General features: G+C 40.0%; 1 protein-coding gene across 1 annotated transcript in view; it reads left to right on the top strand.

Annotated features, from left to right (window-relative positions):
- SCAPER (S-phase cyclin A associated protein in the ER) overlaps window positions 1-19,008 on the top strand; it is a 388,867-nt gene that overhangs the window by 304,378 nt on the left and 65,481 nt on the right. Inside the window, exons 29-30 of the mRNA XM_044660293.1 lie at window positions 2,112-2,344; window positions 14,632-14,787. Coding sequence (XP_044516228.1) covers window positions 2,112-2,344; window positions 14,632-14,787 — 389 coding nt within the window. The remainder of the gene's footprint in view (window positions 1-2,111; window positions 2,345-14,631; window positions 14,788-19,008) is intronic.

The raw sequence follows: 19,008 nt of genomic DNA, 5'->3' as shown, positions 1-19,008 counted from the left end.
CACCATTCCCCAATTAATGAGCATCCCTTCACTTTCCAATTCTTTGCTACCACAATAAAAGAGCTCCTATAAATATTTTTGCACAGTTAGGTCCTTTTCCTTTTTATTTTTTTAATCTCTTTTGGATACAGATCTAGTAATGGTTTTGTTGGGTCAGAGGGTATATACTATTTTATGGCCCTTTGGGTATAGATCCAAATTGCTTTCCACAATGGTTGAATCAGTTCACAGCTCCCCCAAAAGTACATTAGTGTCCAATTTTGCCACATCCTCTCCAATATTTATCATTTTCTTTTTCTGTCATAATAGCCAATAATTTGCATTTTCCAAATTTATAGTAATTTAGAGCATTTTTTCCCATTGCTGTAGAGAGCTTTGTTGAATACCATCAAAGCAGTAGTGTACTAGTTCCTTCAATACCTCCTCCATTGTATGGTAGTCCTCAGTTTGCTCACCATCATTACCTTGCTTCAAAGCATGCACAAGATTGGCCCCAAGGTGACACTCAGAGATGGTGTAGGGACAAGAGTGGAAAGTAGATGAGATTCACTTGAGTTTAAAGGTTTATATTTGCAGGTCAGTGGCTCAGAGTCTAGCTCTACTTTAGAACCATAAAGGACAAGTAAGAAAAGGAACCATTAGGACCTAGTAGAGAGTATCCCCTCTCTGAGAGAGATGAGTACAGAACAGTTTTATTTTCAAATTAAAAGCAAGATTAGAAAGAAAGCAGACAATTGGTGGGGGAGAGATTTTATAAACAGCCTCTCAGTTCAAGATCCTATAACTAATATTTAAAGAGAATTTTGTCAAATTTATAAGCACAACCACTCCCCTCCAATGAATAGACAATAGAAAAATTTTCTAAAGGCTACTCAAAGGAGTCAAGATCTTCCCCAATGGCCATGCCTTCCTCTGAAGATCTGTCAAGCCTCCGTGTCTTATAGTCCTGCTGAGGAAGGTTACCACAAAACAGAAATCTAGGATTTGTGCTTGTAGATCAGTGTTCACCTGTGAGATCCCTCTACCTTATATTGCTTTCACCAGTGGCATTCATGCCCCCCTGTTCCCTCTTAGTGACAGCCCTCTAGGTTGTAGCTTGCCTCCTCAGAAGGGAGGGTCTCTCTCACCTGGGCCATCACCCTACACTTTAGCACATCTTTGGCTGGTAGTGCTTAGCCTCTTCCTTCTCTCCAGCTGGTCCCACAAAGGGTCTGTTGTGGGATCTAAAGAGGAATGAGTGGCTTCTCATTGGAGAGCCTGTACCGGTGCTCACATGGTTCTCCTTGCTTCTCCTCCAGCAGGTGGGTCCTGGGCCACTCATCCCAGCACCTCCCACTGGACCTTGAGGCTTTGAGGAACACGTCCGTTTCTCCTCTACTGTCCTCTCCAAATCACTGCCCAGGCAGCTCTTGGAAGGAGAGGGAGAGCTGACTGCTCTCAAGTGCCTGTCTCAGAGGGCCAGGACTGCATACAAAGAACAATAAATGATGAAAAGAAATGTAAGAAAACTTTCTGGAGTCTACAGGGAAAAAAGTCAAGACCAGCTGAGGCTCTAAGGAAAGGCTTCTTGAGAGAGCTGGCATTTGAAATGAACTTTAAAATTGGTAGGAATTCAGCCATTGGCTAGGAGTGAGGAGGACAAGCCAATCATGGAAGGAGAGCTCAAAGGATCCCAGACCTAGTCTGGGACAGCTTTCAGTCACATAAACTATTTCCATAATTATTGGTCATTGATCTAGGAGTCAATGAAAACCCAGAACTCATAGGGTTGAGATTGGTATGTTAGTTGGTTGTTAAAATTACCAATCATATTTCACATAATAAACATGAATTTCATAGTTCATTCCAATAGAATAATTAGGTTGCCCTAACGTAATTCAGAACTGCAAATTAATGGCACAAAGGGATATTTTAATTGGATCTATTCAAATAACTTTCTATTTCATTATTATTGCTTATATATTAAACATATTAATAAGAGCTCATTTACTAGTTTGTGCATTTTCTATTTTAATTTGTACTATTTCCTAAAGATTTAGGATTAGATTGTCAGAATCACCTCAGTTCCTTTAAAAAATTTTCATTAAAATGCATTTATCAAATTTCTTTAGGTTTATGTTCCAGATGAAAATAATGCTATTTTGGGAAGAAATGCAAATAAGCAAGTATTTGAAGGTTTGACCACAGGACTTCTCCGAATCAGCGCCGTGGTTTTTGGCTGCCTGATCTCCAATATGCCAGATGGAAATAGCCGCCTTCCAGCCCCAAAAACATCTTCACAGGAAACAAAAAACAAGCCCTCACCAGTTGATGCTTTTAATAGTCGGGTGCAAGATCTCATCAGGTAAAGCCATCAGACTTCTTCATATTGTCACTGTTTCTAAAAAATGTAAAACATATGAAATTTCCAGGACTTTATCATCAGAAAAGGCTACTAATCCATTTGCCCACATAACTTCAGTTTCCTCAACTATAAAAATGGGGCTCATAATAGTAACTATTGTTGTAAGGATCAAATGAGATAATAACTGTAAAATGCACAGCAGAGTTCCTGACATGTTGTAAGTGCTATGTAAATGTTAACCATTATGATTTTTTAACAACCACAATAATATTAAAGAAATGTTGCTTGGAACTGAGAGATAGCATGGTATGCATGATGGACAGAAAGCCAGCATCTGAGTTAAGAACCTCTGAATTCAAGCCCTGTCTCATATTCACACATGTGTGCGCACACAAATGGTTCTGTGACCTTGGACAAGTCATTTCCCATTTTAGTGACTTGGGAAGCTCTCTAAGACCAGAAGTTCCAGAACCATTACTGATCTGCCTCTGTGGAGAGAGTTTCCTCAGCTGGAAGCATTGTACACCAGTTAGAGCACAGGTTTAAGCAGTAGTACATGGTAAAATATCTTTGATCTTTAAATATGTTTGTATACATTTTATACTGTCCTTTACCTAGACCAAGATACACTTGTCTCTCCATGTAAAGTGGCTGCTGTAGCCCATTTCTTCCACAGATTCTGTCAGCTATGGTTCTGTCCAGCCTGCCCCCCGGTCACCTGCTAGGGGCAGCCTTTCCTTGGCTCTGACATCACTCTTTCAGAGAGATTTATTGAGATTCTTGATCCCTACCCCTTCTCCTGTGAACACTGACCAAGGAATACATTTAATTTTCCAGCAAGGTTCATCTCTCATGTTAATCAATTATTTTCCTGTCTCTCCCCCTCCCTCAGGCCTTCTGAAGTCACCTGTGACTCTTGGGATGCATCAGGCATGTGTCCTTCCCTGAGCCTGCCTTCAGTCTGCCTCAGGCCCTCTCTTGTACCTTCTGTGGCTCTCCTGTTCATTTCCCTGATCTCACAAGGCTTTCATAGGTTCACATCTTTCATTCAGTAGCTCCCTTATCCCATTGACCTTTTCCACTTAGTTATTCCTACTGAGCTCCTTCCCCCGTAACAGTGCCCATAACCTTTAGATTTCCAACAATCTGTCTTATTGGATTGCCATTTCCCCTTTTGTGACCTCTCCCCCTATGGGCTTTTTCTCAAGAGTTTTATCTCATTAAATTTTTTTTTCTCCACATTTTTGCCCAACTGGCTGCATGTGCACAGAGTGTCACTCACTGTCATTCAACTAAACATTTACTGATGATATGCCAGGCCCTGTAATAGACACTTTGGAAGATTCAGAGGTGAATAAACCAAGGTTCCTAACCTCAAGGTGCTTATAATCTACTGGAAAAGCTGGGACAGTTCCTCAAAAAAATGCCATAAATGCAGAACATGGTAAATGCAAACTAACAAAAGAATGATTAATCCAACCTAAGCACAAAGGAATTCTCCATGGAGGTGGTAGCATTTGAGCTGAACTGAGCCTTGTAGATTGGCAATATCACAACAGAACAAGGTTCTGGGCCTCCCCAGTAAAAAGAAGACTATAGACCAGGGGTCGGCAACATGTGGCTCTCGAGCCATATCTGGCTCTTTTGAGGGCCAGATATGGCTCTTTGTGCAGGAGCCATAAAGTCCATTTTTTTCAGGCACTATTATAGGAGCATGCACTGTGAGCACTGTACAGCTCTCACAAAATTACATTTTTAAAAATGTAGCATTTATGGCTCTCACGGCCAAAAAGGTTGCTGACCCCTGCTATAGAGCAAAGGCCAAAGGTGGGAAAGTGCAAGACATGTTTAGGAAATAGCATGCAATGCAGTTTGGCTGGAGCATAATAATAATAATGGAAAGGCGGTATAGTTGGGAAACCAGTAGACTTGGAGTTAGAAGGGAGCCTGGATTGGATTCCTCTCTAGCCCGTCAGTTTATTCATCAGTAAAATGGAATGATATATTTGTTTGCACTACCTAGCTCCTAGGGTTATAAGAAAGATCTTGAAAAGCCCTCTATCGGGGTAGCTGGGTAGCTCAGTGGAAGGGTTGAGAGCTTTGCCCAAAATGTACAATGGCTAATTAAACAAATTTAGCAAGGCCTTCAACAATCTAGCTCTAATCTACCTATACTAATTAATAGATGACTTTTTTTTTAAACTCTTACCTTCTGTCTTAGAATCAATACTGTGTATTGATTCCAAGGCAAAAGAGCGGTAAGGGCTAGGGAATAGGGGGTTAAGTGACTTGCCCAGGGTCACACAGCTGGGAAGTGTCTGAGGCCAGATTTGAACCTAGGACCTCCTTTCTCTAGATCTGGCTCTCAATCCACAGTTAAAAAAATGAAAAGAAAAGAAAAAGGCAGGAAAATGAGCAAACAACAAAAAAGGAACTCAACAGAGAAAGTTATTTTAGTGACAGGGAAGCAAAGCCAGAAGAAGACAACAAAATCAATGCTTCTACATCCAAAGCCTCCAAGAAAAATATGAATTGCACTCAACCCCAAGTGTCAATAGCTTGGTAAAGGAAGCACAAAAAAATAGTGGAGAAATTAATATCTTAAAAAACAGAATAGACCAATTGGTAAAAGAGGCACAAAAATCCAAAAAAGAAAAACTTCCTAAAAAACAGAACAGACCAAATGCATAAAAGATATACAGAAATGCACTGAAGAGAAAATCTTCTTGAAAGACAGAATTGGTCATTTGGAAAAAGAGGTACAAAAATTCACTGAGGAAAAGAACTTTTTACAAAGTGAAATTAGCCAAATGGAAAAGAAGGTACAAAAGCTCAGTCAAGAAAATAATGTCTTAAAAATTAGAATTGGGTAAGTGGGAGCTATCAACTCCATGAACCATCAAGAATAAAGAAGGGAAAAATAGAAGGAAATGTGAAAGATATCATAGGGGAAACTGACCAGGAAAATAAATATAGGAGAGATAATTTAAGAATATTGGACTACATGAAAGCCATGATCAAAAAAAAAGAGCTTAGACATCATCTTTCAAGAAATCATCAAGGAAAACTGCCTTGATATTCTAGAACCAGAGGACAGGAAAGAAAAGAATCCACTTATCACTTTCTGAAAAAGATCCCAAAAGGATAACTCCCAGGTCAAGGAGAAGATATTACAAGCTTACAAGCAGTCAAAAAGAAACAGTTCAAATATCATGGAGCCACAGTCAGGATAACACAAGACTTAGCAACTTCTATATTAAAGGATTGGAGGGTCTGGAATATGATATTCCAGAGGGCAAAGGAGCTAGGACTTCAACCAAAAATCACTTACCCAGCAAAACTGGGCATAATCCTTCAGGGGGAAAAATGAATATTCACTGAAATAGAGGACTTTCAAACATTCTTTTTATTATATTTTATTTTTATGATTAATTTATTATATTTTTCAGTGGTTATATGATTCATGATTTTTTCCACCCTCTTCTCACCCCTTTCCCAGAGCTGACAAGCAATTCCACTGGTTATGCATGTATCATTGTTCAATACCTATTTCCATATTTCAAACATCCTGGTTGAGAAGATGAGAGCTAAATGGAAAATTTCTTCAATACAAGAACTCTTCAATACAAGACTCAAGAGAATCATAAAAAAGTAAACAGGAAAGAGAAATCAAAAGGCATACAATGAGATTAAATTGTATACACCCCTACAGGGAGAGATGATTCTTGAAACTCCAAAGAATTTTGTCATTATTAGGTCAGTTAGAACTATACATAGACAGAAGGAGAATATGATGAGATGTTACAAAAAATTAAATTAAATTAAATTAAGGCATGAGAAAGAGGAATGCTTTGAGAGGAGAGGGAAGGGAAAAGCAGAATGGGGTAAATTATTACAGAACAAAGAGTCATGAAAGAGCATTCGCAGTAGAGGGGAAGATTGGGGGAGGTGGAGAGGAGAGTAAGTGAACCTTAGTCTCCTCGGAATTAGCTGAATGAGGGAAGAACAATCACAGTCAATTCAGTATAGAAAATTGTCTTATCCTATAGGAAAGGAGGAGGGGAAGGAGATGGGGAGGCACCAAAAGAAAAGAGGGCAAATTGGGGGAGACGGAGATTAGGACCTAAACAGGAAAATAGGATAGAAAATAATGCTCAGTGATCATACTGGTGCAATAACTTTTTATAAGTCGCTCTAATCAAGGCCTCATTTCTCAAATATTTAGTGAAAGGAGTTGAATATTTAAGGATACAAGTCATTCCCCAATTGATAAACAGTCAAAGTATATGAACAGGCAGTTCTCAAATAAGATAATTCAGGCTCTCTTTAGTCATGCAAAACACTCTAAATCACTATTAGAGAAATGCAAATTTCAAAACTCTGAGGTACCACCCCACCCCTATCAGATTGGCTATTATGATAAAAAAAAAGGGACTGACAAACTTGGAGGAGATATGGGAAAGGTGCCTTGGTGGGGAAGTTGTGAACTGATTCAATCATTCAAGAGAGCAGTTTGGACCTATCCCCAATGGGCTATAAAACAATACATACCTCATATCCTTTGACCCAGTGATACCATTACTAGATTTATATACCAAAGAGATTAAAAAAAAAAAAAGGAGGGGGGAAGGGCCTATATGTACAAAAATATTTAAAGCAGCTCTTTTTCAGGGGCAAAGATTTGGAAAGTGAGAGGATACCCATCATTTGGGGATTGGCTGAGTAAATTATAGGATATAGTTTTAATGGAATACTATTGTGCTATAAGAATTGACAAGCAGGAACTCAAGAACTCTGAAAAACTTGGAAAGACTTACATGAACTGAAACAGAATCAAAAGAACATTGTACAGTGACAAGAACACTCTACAATGAACAACTGTGAATAACAGCTATTCTTAACAATACAGTGATCCAAAACTTTCCCAAAGTGATCTTGGTTAAAAAAAAAAAAAAAGCCATCTTCTTCCAGAGAAAAAGAACTGAGTCTGAATTCAGACCAAAGCAAACTTTTTTCACTTACTTAAATTTTTTTCTATTTGAGTTTCCTTCTACAAAAGAATTAATATGGAAAAATATTTCACATGATTACATATGTAAAATCTATATGAAATTGCCTACCATCTCAGGGAGAGTGGGAGACTGGGAGAGAAGACACTTTAAGGCTCAATATTCTTTGAAAAATGTTGGAAACTGTTTTTACATTTAAATAGGGGAGTGGAGAATGAAATAAGGAAGGTGCACTAAGATAGCAGTTGAGCCCTCCAAAACAGAATGGGGAAGATTTGAGAAGTAAGAAAGCCAGGATTGTTGCAGAATCTGCAGGCAAGACTGTCTTCATGGATGTCTCACAAGCATCTCATCTCAATGTGTCCAAAACAGAATCTATTACCTTTTCCCCAACCCCCCCCCCTTCTTTCCAGGTTACTGTTGTCCTTCTAGTCTTATGGGTTCACAGCAAGAGAAATGTGTACAGAGAGCTTCCTAACAGTGGGGTATTTTTTTCCACCCTGTGTCAACATTAGGGGACAAATGGAGAGTTCTGTGGACCCTGGGGTTTGGGTCTGACTAAGAGCATCACATTGAGCACTCCATACAGGAAGAGTCTTCCTGAAAGAGATCTAAGAGAGTCCTAGGGTCCATCTCAGAGAGGCTCAAACTTGTGCAGGAACAAGTGCCAGCTGGCAAATCTGCCAGTCATTAGGCTTCCAGGTCCCAGATCCCGGGCAGATTGAGGATTTGAGCCTTTGGACACAAACCCTAGGGACTGTGCCATGACAAAGTACTTCAAATCACTAATAATTAAAATAACTCTGAAGTTTTACCTCATGCCCATCAGATTGGAAACAATGATAAATGGAAAAATGGCAAAGTTGGAGGGACTTCAGAAAGAAAGCCACACAATACCTTGTTGGTGGGGCTAGAGATTAGTTTGGCCTTTCTGGAAGCAATTTGAAAGTATGTCTAATATATCTGCATATCTCTAGGTCTAGCCCTACCACTATTAAGTGGATACTTCAAATAAGTAAAGAGAGTAGAAAGGACCCCTCAGCATAGATTCATTGAAGAAAATAAAATAATATTTAAACTGAATCTCATTTTTTTAGAGAAATATAGTTATCTCATAATTATTTTTTGAAAAGAACACTGTTGTTATTAATATATTTTTATTAAATCTAAGGATATTTTTGTGCTATTCCTAATGAGATTTAAAAAAAAAGATTAATAGACAGGAAAATACCTTGGTGCATTGAAAAGGCATGCTGGTTTTGGAATCACAGACCTGGGCTCAAGCCCTATCTCTGCTGCTTTCTGGGTTGTTTGCCTTTAGCATCACTTAACCTCCCAGGCTTTGACATTAGGGAGTTTGACTCCATGACCTCTTGGGACTGTACAGACAAATCCATGAGACTGGGAGAACTTAGAGGCCAGCAAGGCCACCCCCTTCCTTTTACCCAGAGTTGACGTGACTTGCTCCTAAATTGCACAGAAAGTTTGTGGCAGCTCTGAAAAACACTCCTTGGTCCTAGCCCAGGACATTTGCCTCTGACCTTCTCCCCCTGAGGAAGAGAAAAGTGACTGACACTGGTGAGAGCTGCTTAATAAGGAAGGTTCTTTTTGCTTCTCAGACATTGTTGACATGAGTTTGAGTCTTTAAGAGGTTAATATTCAGCATGTGTGATCTCCAGGAGGAGAGAAGGAGTAAGACCAAAGTATCACTGGGAAGCACCAGGAAAGACAAGCTCTGATGAAGCTGGAGGCATGCCGATAGATTGCTAGTAACCTGGGAACGAGAAGCCCAGCACAGCTCTGTGGCCCTTGGAATCAGGCACAGACTTAGTGGGGTGCACATAGCAACCCTCTGTTGATTTGGGGGTAACTTGCTGAAAGTAATCCTTGCAAATGTCACCAAAACATACCTTCCATTCAGGTTGTCCTGTACGAGGGTGTCTGTTCCCCTGACTGTGTAGACCATGTCACTTCAGTCCTTGAGGCCTCAGAATTGTGGTAAGCCATCAACTTGAGTGAGCCTCGCTGAAGGGCTCTGAGATTGGCGTGTAGAAGGAATGTGCTTCCAGCTCTCCCAGATCGAAGCCTTTTGAAAAATCAAACCTAGAGCCTCACATCACCCCACTTTTTACCCGAGCTTTGAGAAGTCTTCAGATTTAGTTGAGGTGATTTGATTCCTAGCCACCAAAAATAACACGGATACCACATGTTAATATGTTATTTCAAATCTAAAATGCAGAAAGAGCTGTGATGGAACTATGCCTATAGAACACTAGAGAAAAGAACCAAGATACAGGAGATTTATTCTAGGACTTTACAAGCTTACATAAGAACTTCTCTGTCTTTTTTCACCTCTCTCCAAATTACTTGTTGTGTGATCTAAAGAAAGTTCCTTACCCTCTATGAAAAGTGATTTTTCCCTCCTTTAAATTTCACTATTGGGGGGGAAACATTCAACTACTGGGTGTCTAACCCATTTAATTTAGTACCCAGTGCTATCCAAGTTTTGGCAGTATTAGCTTTTTCTGTTTAGCCCCCTTCCCCTAGCAAACATTCAAATCTTGAGGGTAAGGATTATATCTTCTACTTCTTTGTATCTTCTATAATCTCTTAAGTAAAATTTGGCCTCAATTAATAGTTTTGGTGAATAAAACACAACACACATCCAGGCGGGGAACTCGAAAAACATCCCCTACCACCAATTGGAGAATAGATGATCCTAATCTTTAGGATTAGTGTCAATATTGGAACATGGCAATTACTGTCTTTATAAATAATAGGGAAAATTAGATTGAAAAAGCCACCTATAATCAAGATGCATTTTAATTGAGATTTTAAAAGAAATGAATTGATGTCATAATAATCTCTTGTGTAGTGAAAAAATATGATGAACAGGAGATCAAAGGTCCAGATCTATTTCCCTACTGACTCTCTCTTTGATTTTGGTTAAAATCATTTCCACTCACTGAGCTTCTGTCTTTTCCTCTGTAAAATGAAAAGGTTAAATGAGGAAATCTGAGGTTCCTTCCCTTCCTAAAATATCAGATCTCAAAGACACTCCATATTAACAAAAGGATGCTGCTTCTAACCAGACTGGCACTGCACATGTACTTTCTAGTTCTTATCAAACACAACAGTGATCTGAAGATAAGATTCAGAAAATAGTAGAGGAGGAAAACCCTTCTCTGAATGGAGACACCAAAGTCCCCTCCTCTTACTTTGTAAGCTATATTAGTCACAATTATTTACTAATAACAACTTAAGCTTCTAGAGAGCTTCGGAATTTTTATAAAGCAGTTTTTCACAGCCCTGTGAGGTAGTGCCAATGCTATTGCCCCATTTTACCAATGAAATGGAATCACTGCAAGGCTAGCCTACAAGTCAGTAAGTTAAGGACACTGGGATTACAACTCCATTCTCTCGAGTCTAAAATGATTCCACTTTCTACTACATCATGCCATCTCCCAGTCTAAGAGCTTTTAGCATCCGAAGCTTAACCCGAACCTAAGCTCAGGAAGCAGATATGACCACCTTTGAATTCCTGTTTTCCTCCTTCCTTGGTAGTCTAGAAGTAGTATTTGGATTGCAACTTTAAAAAATACTTAAGGGGCATGCCCAGAGACGGGGAGGTCCTTGTTTCCAATTTGGCCTCAGATACTTCCTAGCTGTGTGACTCTGGGCAAGTCACTTAACCCCCACTGCCTAGCCCATACCATTCTTCTGCCTTAGAATCAATACTCTAAGATAGAAGATGAGAGTTTAAAAAAAAAATACTTAGGTACTTCTTTTACTAATGGATGAGGATTCACTAATGCTAAGCCGGATCCCTAATTCTTTTTCTTCCTTTTTTGTTTTTTTCCAGTCAGTGGCCTTGAACCATTTCATTTTTTACATATTGAAAATAAAATAAAAATTAAGCTGATTTCACCACACACACATACACATATCTGCATTCTATTGTATACTTCCAAAAAGTCAGCATAACTGACTTTAAAAAAAGATTCGTATATGAGAGCCGCAATGAAAGATGCCTCAACATATAAAAACTGTCAAATTTTCTTTTGTCATTATTCTATAAGCCCGAGTCGTACATCTTGCCACCATCTATAGGTGTCCACTTATATGTTCACAAACTCTGAGATTCTTTTATTTAATCATAACCTTTTATCATCCCATCTTTCCCTAAGCCTTATAATCCCAATCCTGTATTTTAGCTTCCCTATGACCTCCAGTCCCTCCATTCCTTCCAGCTTCTCACCACTGCGCTAGCTAGAGCCCCCTCCCTTCTCTGTCTCCAACCATTCTTTGGTGAATCGGGCCCACCCTGTACTCTCCTCCACTCTCAGATCTCTCATCGCTCATGCCCACCAAACCCCAGCTTTAAGTTACTCCTGTCCCCCTCAGCCTTCACTCCTGTTCACTTGCTTCTGGACTGGGTCCATTGCAGATTTATGTTGCAAAGTCTCATCTGGGCCTCCCATGTCTTGAAGCATTCCTCTTATGCCTCCCTAACTGACTTATTGTTCCAAACCTGATATCGTTTTAACCTGCCTTCTCCAAAAGTTTGTCCCAACTTTATCGTCACTGTCGCTCATCTTCGTTCTCTCTATAAACATACCCAGGTCTCCTCTTCCTTAAAAATTCCTCCCTCACTCAGACTCCCTGCCAGTTATTCTTCCAAATTTTTCCTCTCTTTTTTAGCTAAACTCATTGAGGGGACTAGCTTCACTAGCCTCACTCGAGCACACTAACACATTCTAACACTATCCTGGCAGAGAAGGGAGGGGCTCAAATTGCAGAATGAGAGCATTGGGCACAGCTTTTGTAGGAATTTGGAGTTTGTTTGTTTTTAACACACAAAAAAGCTTCCATAAGAGAACAAAGAAAGTATCTCACACTGGTACAGATTGGTGTGGAAGAACCCCCCCATCTCCATATGAGGGTTTGTCAGAAGATATAGATTGAGAGCTCTAAGGGAACTGAGTCCCACCTCCTTATTTTAAAGATGACTAACTAGTATTTTTATAACATTTCAGGGTTCAAAAAGGCATTACAAATGTTATCTCATTTAATTCTCACATCAACCCATGGGGATAGGTGCGGTTATAATCCCCATCTTAGAGAAGTGATCACCCAGTGTCACACAGTCTATAAGTGTCTGAGACAGGTTTCCCACCAAGTCGTCCTGATTCTGAGTCCAGCACTCTATTTGCCCCTTCCAAGACTGGCTTTCTATTCCATATACCAAGCTACCATTTACATGGGTAGTAGTTCATTGATCAAGACTGGGAGGCTCTGAATTCTTGCCAGTTGGCCTTTTCATGCCCTTCGTAAGTGAAACCACAACAAGGGTTAGAGCCTTAAGGGATTTGGTTTATTTTACTACTTATATTTGTTACAAAGATTTTAGGGGGAAGAAAGGGAACAAGGAATAGGGTTGCTTCTCCATTCCCCCCCCACACACACAAAAGAAAAAAGGTCATTAAAACATATGTATCAAATTTATCATTCATTTTTAAATGAAGAATGAGGTCCTCGAAGATCTTGAAAATACAGTGGCATATTGGGATCCAGGGGAACTCAGGTTCCTTCACCCTCTCCCGCTAATAAAGCTTTAAAGATTTATCAGATTAAAAGGAATAAAGAGAATCAACTTTCAACACCCCACCCCCCCACCCAGTTCAGGACTGCACAAAATCACTACAGAATCACTACTATTCATTAAAAACTACAAGGAAAATTGGACAGCAGTTTAGATGAAATGAGATATAGAGACAGGAAAGTCTAAAATGATGTAAAAATCATAGATTTTGACCTCTAGGAGAACCCAAAGATCATCTAATTCTGAGTTTTTATTTTATAGAAAAAGGAAATAAGACCTAGAGAAGGTTTGATGATTTGCACGGTATTGTGGATGTATCAGTTCTATGATTTGAACCCATGACCCCTGACTCTACAATAAATTTTTTTTCCACGTGCTAGTCTCCTGGAATTATTACGTTTGCTGAAGAATATAGTACATGGAGAAGAATAATGTTCCCCAAATCACCTCCTGTTTTCATGAACTGTCCTGAGCACAGGAAATACATAAAGAAAATGGACTGCAAATCATGCCCTCAGAGAGCTTCCATTCACAGTGATTTGATGCCATTTTACTTCTCCAACCTTTTCTCTAGCACAAAGCCTCACACATGGTTGGTGCTTAATGTGTTTTGAGTTCAGTTGAATCAAAATTCCTAAAGGGTTTAAACTCTCCTGGGTAGGCAGCACTTAGACAGTTTGGGCACAAAAGAACCAAACCCCTGCTTGAGGGAGATAAATATGGAAGGTGGAGAGGGTAGAGAGAGCCACCAGGACCTGCTTGAAGGCAGTGGCAAGAGTCGGGCAGCAGTGAGGACCTTTATTCAGATGGTGAAGAGCAAGCTAGATTCAAAAGGTCTTGTGGAAGCAATGCTGTGTGTCTCTCTTACCTCCCCACATTCTCATCTGTCCCCAAAGATAGGAAGCTCTTTAATACAATCTCCAGTTTTCTTATAGATTAATAATTCCAATGCAGTAGCAGGGAATCGATACCCGAGCTCCTCAGAGTAGAGAATGATTTAGCTGTTAAGTCTTTTGTCTGATCTTAAAACATCATTTTCCATTCTTACTGCTTTCTTTAATCTAATAAAAGAGCTGTTACTGTCAGCTCAGACTTTTAAACAGCCCCAGAGAACTGTCTAGTGGAATGAGAAGATGAAAGTGATTTCTTAAATGACAGTTGTAGGCTTGGTGATGAGCATTCTTCGTACCATAAAAAACAATTCTCTTCTTGCTGTGCTTATTATCTTAATAGTAATGGAATAAAAAAAGATGAAACTGAAGTCAGCATTAGGAGACTATGTCTGGCCAAGTTTCATCTGCTGAATTACAACCATACTCTGAAAACTGGGACTTCTTACACTTTTTAAACTTACGTGTATGTGTATAGAAATGAAGATTATAACATAACATTTCAACTGATGAAATGTGTCTGTCCAGCACATTGCTGAGAAATAGTTTCAGGATAGCCAAAGGAACAACTCATTTCTTAACAGAAACTCCTGGGACTTGTGAAGGGCTAGACTTAAGGAAATTGTAATTTGATATGTTTTACTTAAACCTCTCCTATGTGTATTTGTGAATGTGAAGCCCGCCTTTGGTATAGATTGACACTGAGGATGCAGAAATTGCTGGGAAACATGCTTGTGATCTTGGCTGTGTGTCCTTTGTAACAGAAAATTTCCCCTCCATTTCTAGCTATGTAGTCAACATAGGACTGATAGACAAGCTGTGTGGCTGCTTCCTTTCTGTCCAAGGCCCCGTTGACGAGAATCCAAAAGTCGCCTCATTTCTGCAAAATGCTACGGCCGTCTTACACGGGATGTGCAAGTTGTGTTTCGCTGTCAACAGCAAGTAAGTCCACTTTGTGATGACTTGGGGTTAGTGGCTTGGCTAGTCTTTTTGGTTCAGGCCTTTGGATTCGGTTTTTATTAGACATAAAATACGTCATAAATTACACATGTATCATTTCACTTAGCTCATTTGTCAAAATTCTTTGTGTTGTATTTCATGAGAACATATTTTGTCTTTTGTTTATCTCTTATTCTAAACTGACAAAAATGGTGAAATTTGCAGTCCTGTTAGGAGTGTTGGCTCCTCCTGTGTGCGTTAGTTCCTTATACTCCCTCCTTCTGTAATGGGGGCATTTCCTGGGAATGTTCTTATCACAGCCATCCATCTTATCCCTTTTCATACTTAACCTTTCCTTGTCCCTACTTGGCATTCCAATCAAGGACGCATCTCACTTTTGTTGTTTAGTCTGGCCACATGTCTTGCCCATAGCTGGTTTTTCTCGTTGGTGCAGTTGAATTCTAACCTAGGAGAACTGAAAGCTAACTCTAGCCTAGGCTCTGCAAATTCCAGATCCCATGTCACTATGGTGCCTACTATTTTCTAAACAGTTTGTCTCAAGTTTTGATAGAAAGTGGAGTGAATTGTGTTTCTTACTAGACATATCAGGCATTGACTGTCCTTTGGGGGATGATTAAAGCTGTTATATGGCCCTTATAGGTTTGCAGAGTTCTGCACATCATCTCATTTGGCCTTTTCAAAAATCCTGTTAGGTAGATATTATTATTCCCATTTCACAGATAAGGAAATTTAGACTTGGAGAGATTAAATGACTTACTCATGTCATATAACTATTACATGTCAGATGTCAGATTTAAACCCAGGGCTCCTAACTCCAAATCCAATGTTCCTTTTGGAAAATCTTGTTCCTTTCCCTTCCCCCATCTTCAGCACCAGGGCTGCATTTATCCCTGGCTGTGTTCTCTTTGCTGTTGTTGCTTGAAGTAAATGGCTCATCATTTTAGACTGATATTTTGAGTAGCTAACCCATAGCCTTTACCAATGTCATTCTTGCCCATTAATGGGCAAGCTGTCATTTTTGAGGGGTTTCTAATCATCTTTTTCCATGTAGAGGAGAGGAGGAACAAGCTCTCAATTGTGAGGCTTGTGTGCTAAACACTGATGGTAAAGAAAGCCCCTTCCCTCAATGAGTTTATATTCTGCAAGGAAAAGATAGCCTTCAGAAGACCTGTAGGAGCTTATGGAAAAGTTATGTTTTTGAAGTCCAGAAGTCAAGAACAAGGCAGAGAAGGGAATTCAAGCACTACAAAGAACCCCCCCATTGTGAAAAGGAGGGAGATGGACCATGTAGAGGGATGTTCCTGGGCCAGGCGGCAGCCCCCAACACTGACAGAAGTTCCAAAATGAAACAGCAGTTGAAGCCTGGTTTGGAAGGGAGGAATGTGTGCAACAGAACATGGACACAAAAAAGCTTTCAGAAAACTCCTTTTCCTCTTTCAAGCCTCTCATTTTACAGATGAAAAAAGCAGGATCCAGAGACAGGGAAGTAGTGCTCCTGGGCCACGTAGTTCATGAAATTCTATTTTTGAAATATGAAAATGTAGGTAATAATGTCTCCAAGGCTTACCTTGAAGGGTTGTTGGGGGTGTTAGGATCATATTATTAGATCATCTGTAAAAAGAACTTTGTAGACTCTAAAGTCCTACGTAAGTAGAAGTAAGCCCTTATTATACATCCCAAGTGATTTCATGACCAGTACAAGGTAGTCATATTCTACTGATTAAATTATGTTTTGGATGGAACAAATTCCTTATTTCTTTGGCATAAGTAAATTACTCAATTCACAAATTCCTAATGTACTTAAAAGGATTTAGATCAGGGAGGTTTCTGTCCAGGTTCTACCTCCCAGTGTCTGAATGTACTAACAGTCTTCCCCAGTGCCTTTCTGACATCCAGGAGCAAGTGTCAAAACTAAATGCCATGGGTTCCGGGTTAAGATGGTGGCAGAGTAAGAAGCAGCTCTTAACCTCTCCTGACCAAAACACACAAAACTCCTCAAGGGGACATAAAAACAAGTCCAGACGAACGGAAGAACCCCACAACAGGGCACAGCGTGGAAGGTACATGGAATCGGGGCATTTCCATGCTATAAAGGGGTGAAACAGCTCTCACTAAATTACGGGCTGAGCAACCACCCCACCCCCACCCCCTCCACACACAACACCTATAGCGCCGAAGCCAGCTAAAAAGAAATAGAGCAAGTTTGGGGCACCCATCGAGTCATTGGCAGCTCCGGGGCCTGTTCCTGAGAGCAGCAAGATTTAGGACCCCAAAAAGCTAACGAACACACACAAAATCTGAGCGCGGGAGCAGGCCGCATAGAACGGACACAGGGCGCAGAACGCGGGCTCAAAGCGCAGGCACGGGCGGAGGCGTGGGTGGAGGCAGACACAGCCACGAGCTAAAGCTCTGAAACCCTGAGTGGGGAACCAGTGCAGACGAGTATATGACTGTGGAAGCAGCGCCCTGAGACTTGTAAAGAAACCTCCAGCAGAGGATCAAGCAAGGGGGTCCACCAGGGGACTTGACCTTGGAAAAAACCAGAACTCAGACCTCAGGAGCCAAAAGACCGCGGACAGACCCCGAGCGCGAGGATAAACCTGAGAAGCTGCTGGGCTAACGATGGCTACCCAGTCTCAGGAAGTTCAGAAGAGAAAGATTAACAACAAGAAAAAGAAGTCTTTAACACTCGACAACTTTTACACAGAGAAAATCCAGACAACCGAGCAAACAGAGGAGGAGAACAAACAAGCATCCGGACCCTCCTCAAATAAGGAAAACTCCTCACAAGCTATGGAAGAGTTCAAAACTGAGATTTTGAGGAAAATGGAAGAGATCTGGCAAGAAAATAACTGTTTAAAAGATAGAATCTTGCAAATGGAAAGTGAGGCTCAGAAACCAAATGAACTGATAAGCAAATTGAACACCAGAAATGACCAGATTGAAAAGGAATACCAGAAGATTATAGCCGAAAACCAGAAGATTACAGCCGAAAACCAAAAGATCATAGCCGAAAACCGAAAGATTACAGCCGAAAACCAAGCCCTAAAGGCTAGAATTGAGCAATTAGAAGCTAATGATCTCTCAAGACAACAAGAACAAATAAAACAAAGACAAAAGACTGAAAAAATAGAAGGAAACATGAAATATCTCAATGAGAGAGTGACAGACCAAGAAAACCGGTCTAGAAGAGACAATTTGAGAATAATTGGTCTTCCAGAAAAACCAGAAATTAATAGAAACCTGGACTCCATACTAACAGAAATAATTCAGCAAAATTGCCCTGAAGTCCTACAATAAGAGGGCAATATAGACATTGAAAGGATTCATAGAACACCTGCGACATTCAATCCAGAAAACAAAACGCCCAGAAATATAATTGCAAAATTCAAGAGTTTCCAAGCAAAAGAAAAAATCATACAAGAAGCCAGAAAGAGACAATTGAAATATCAAGGAGCACCAATCAGGATCACACAGGATCTGGCAGCCTCCACGCTAAAAGATCACAAGGCTTGGAATACGATATTCAGAAAGGCAAGAGAGCTGGGCCTGCAACCACGGATCAACTACCCATCAAAATTGACTATATATTTCCAGGGGAAAGTATGGGCATTCAACAAAATTGAAGAATTCCAGGTATTTGCACAGAAAAGACCAGGGCTAAATGGAAAGTTTGATATCCAACCACAAAAATCGAGAGAAACCTGAAAAGGTAAATAAGATACAGAGGGGAAAGAAAGAAAACTTAAATTTTTAAATTTGCCTTTTTAAGGGCCTCAGTGAGATCTAATTATCTGTTTTCCTATGTAGAGAAATGTTATGTATAATTCTCTGTAGTGAACTCTATTCACTATTATAGTGTTCACTATTATAGTAATCAGAAGAATAATTCACAGGGTGAGGGTGGAACACTAAATAATCTAAGATGACATGGGGGATGGGAAAGAGGGGGTGAATAGCAGGGGACACCAAGAGAAACTTGAGTAAACAAGAAAAATAGGATATTCTATTACACACAAAGAGGGCATGGGAGGGAGAGGGGACAAATACTATTATAAGAAGGAGAGGAAAAGAGCATAAAGAGGTAATAATCAAACCTTACTCTCAGTGTAATCAACCCGGAGAGGGAAGAGTAACTATACTATCCATTGGGACATAAAACTCTTATCTAACCCTTCTGAGAAAGTTAGAAGGGATAAACCA

The sequence above is a fragment of the Gracilinanus agilis genome, chromosome 2, assembly GCF_016433145.1.
Source record: "Gracilinanus agilis isolate LMUSP501 chromosome 2, AgileGrace, whole genome shotgun sequence".
Lineage (NCBI taxonomy): Eukaryota > Metazoa > Chordata > Mammalia > Didelphimorphia > Didelphidae > Gracilinanus > Gracilinanus agilis.
This window is presented reverse-complemented; position numbering and strand designations above follow the sequence as displayed.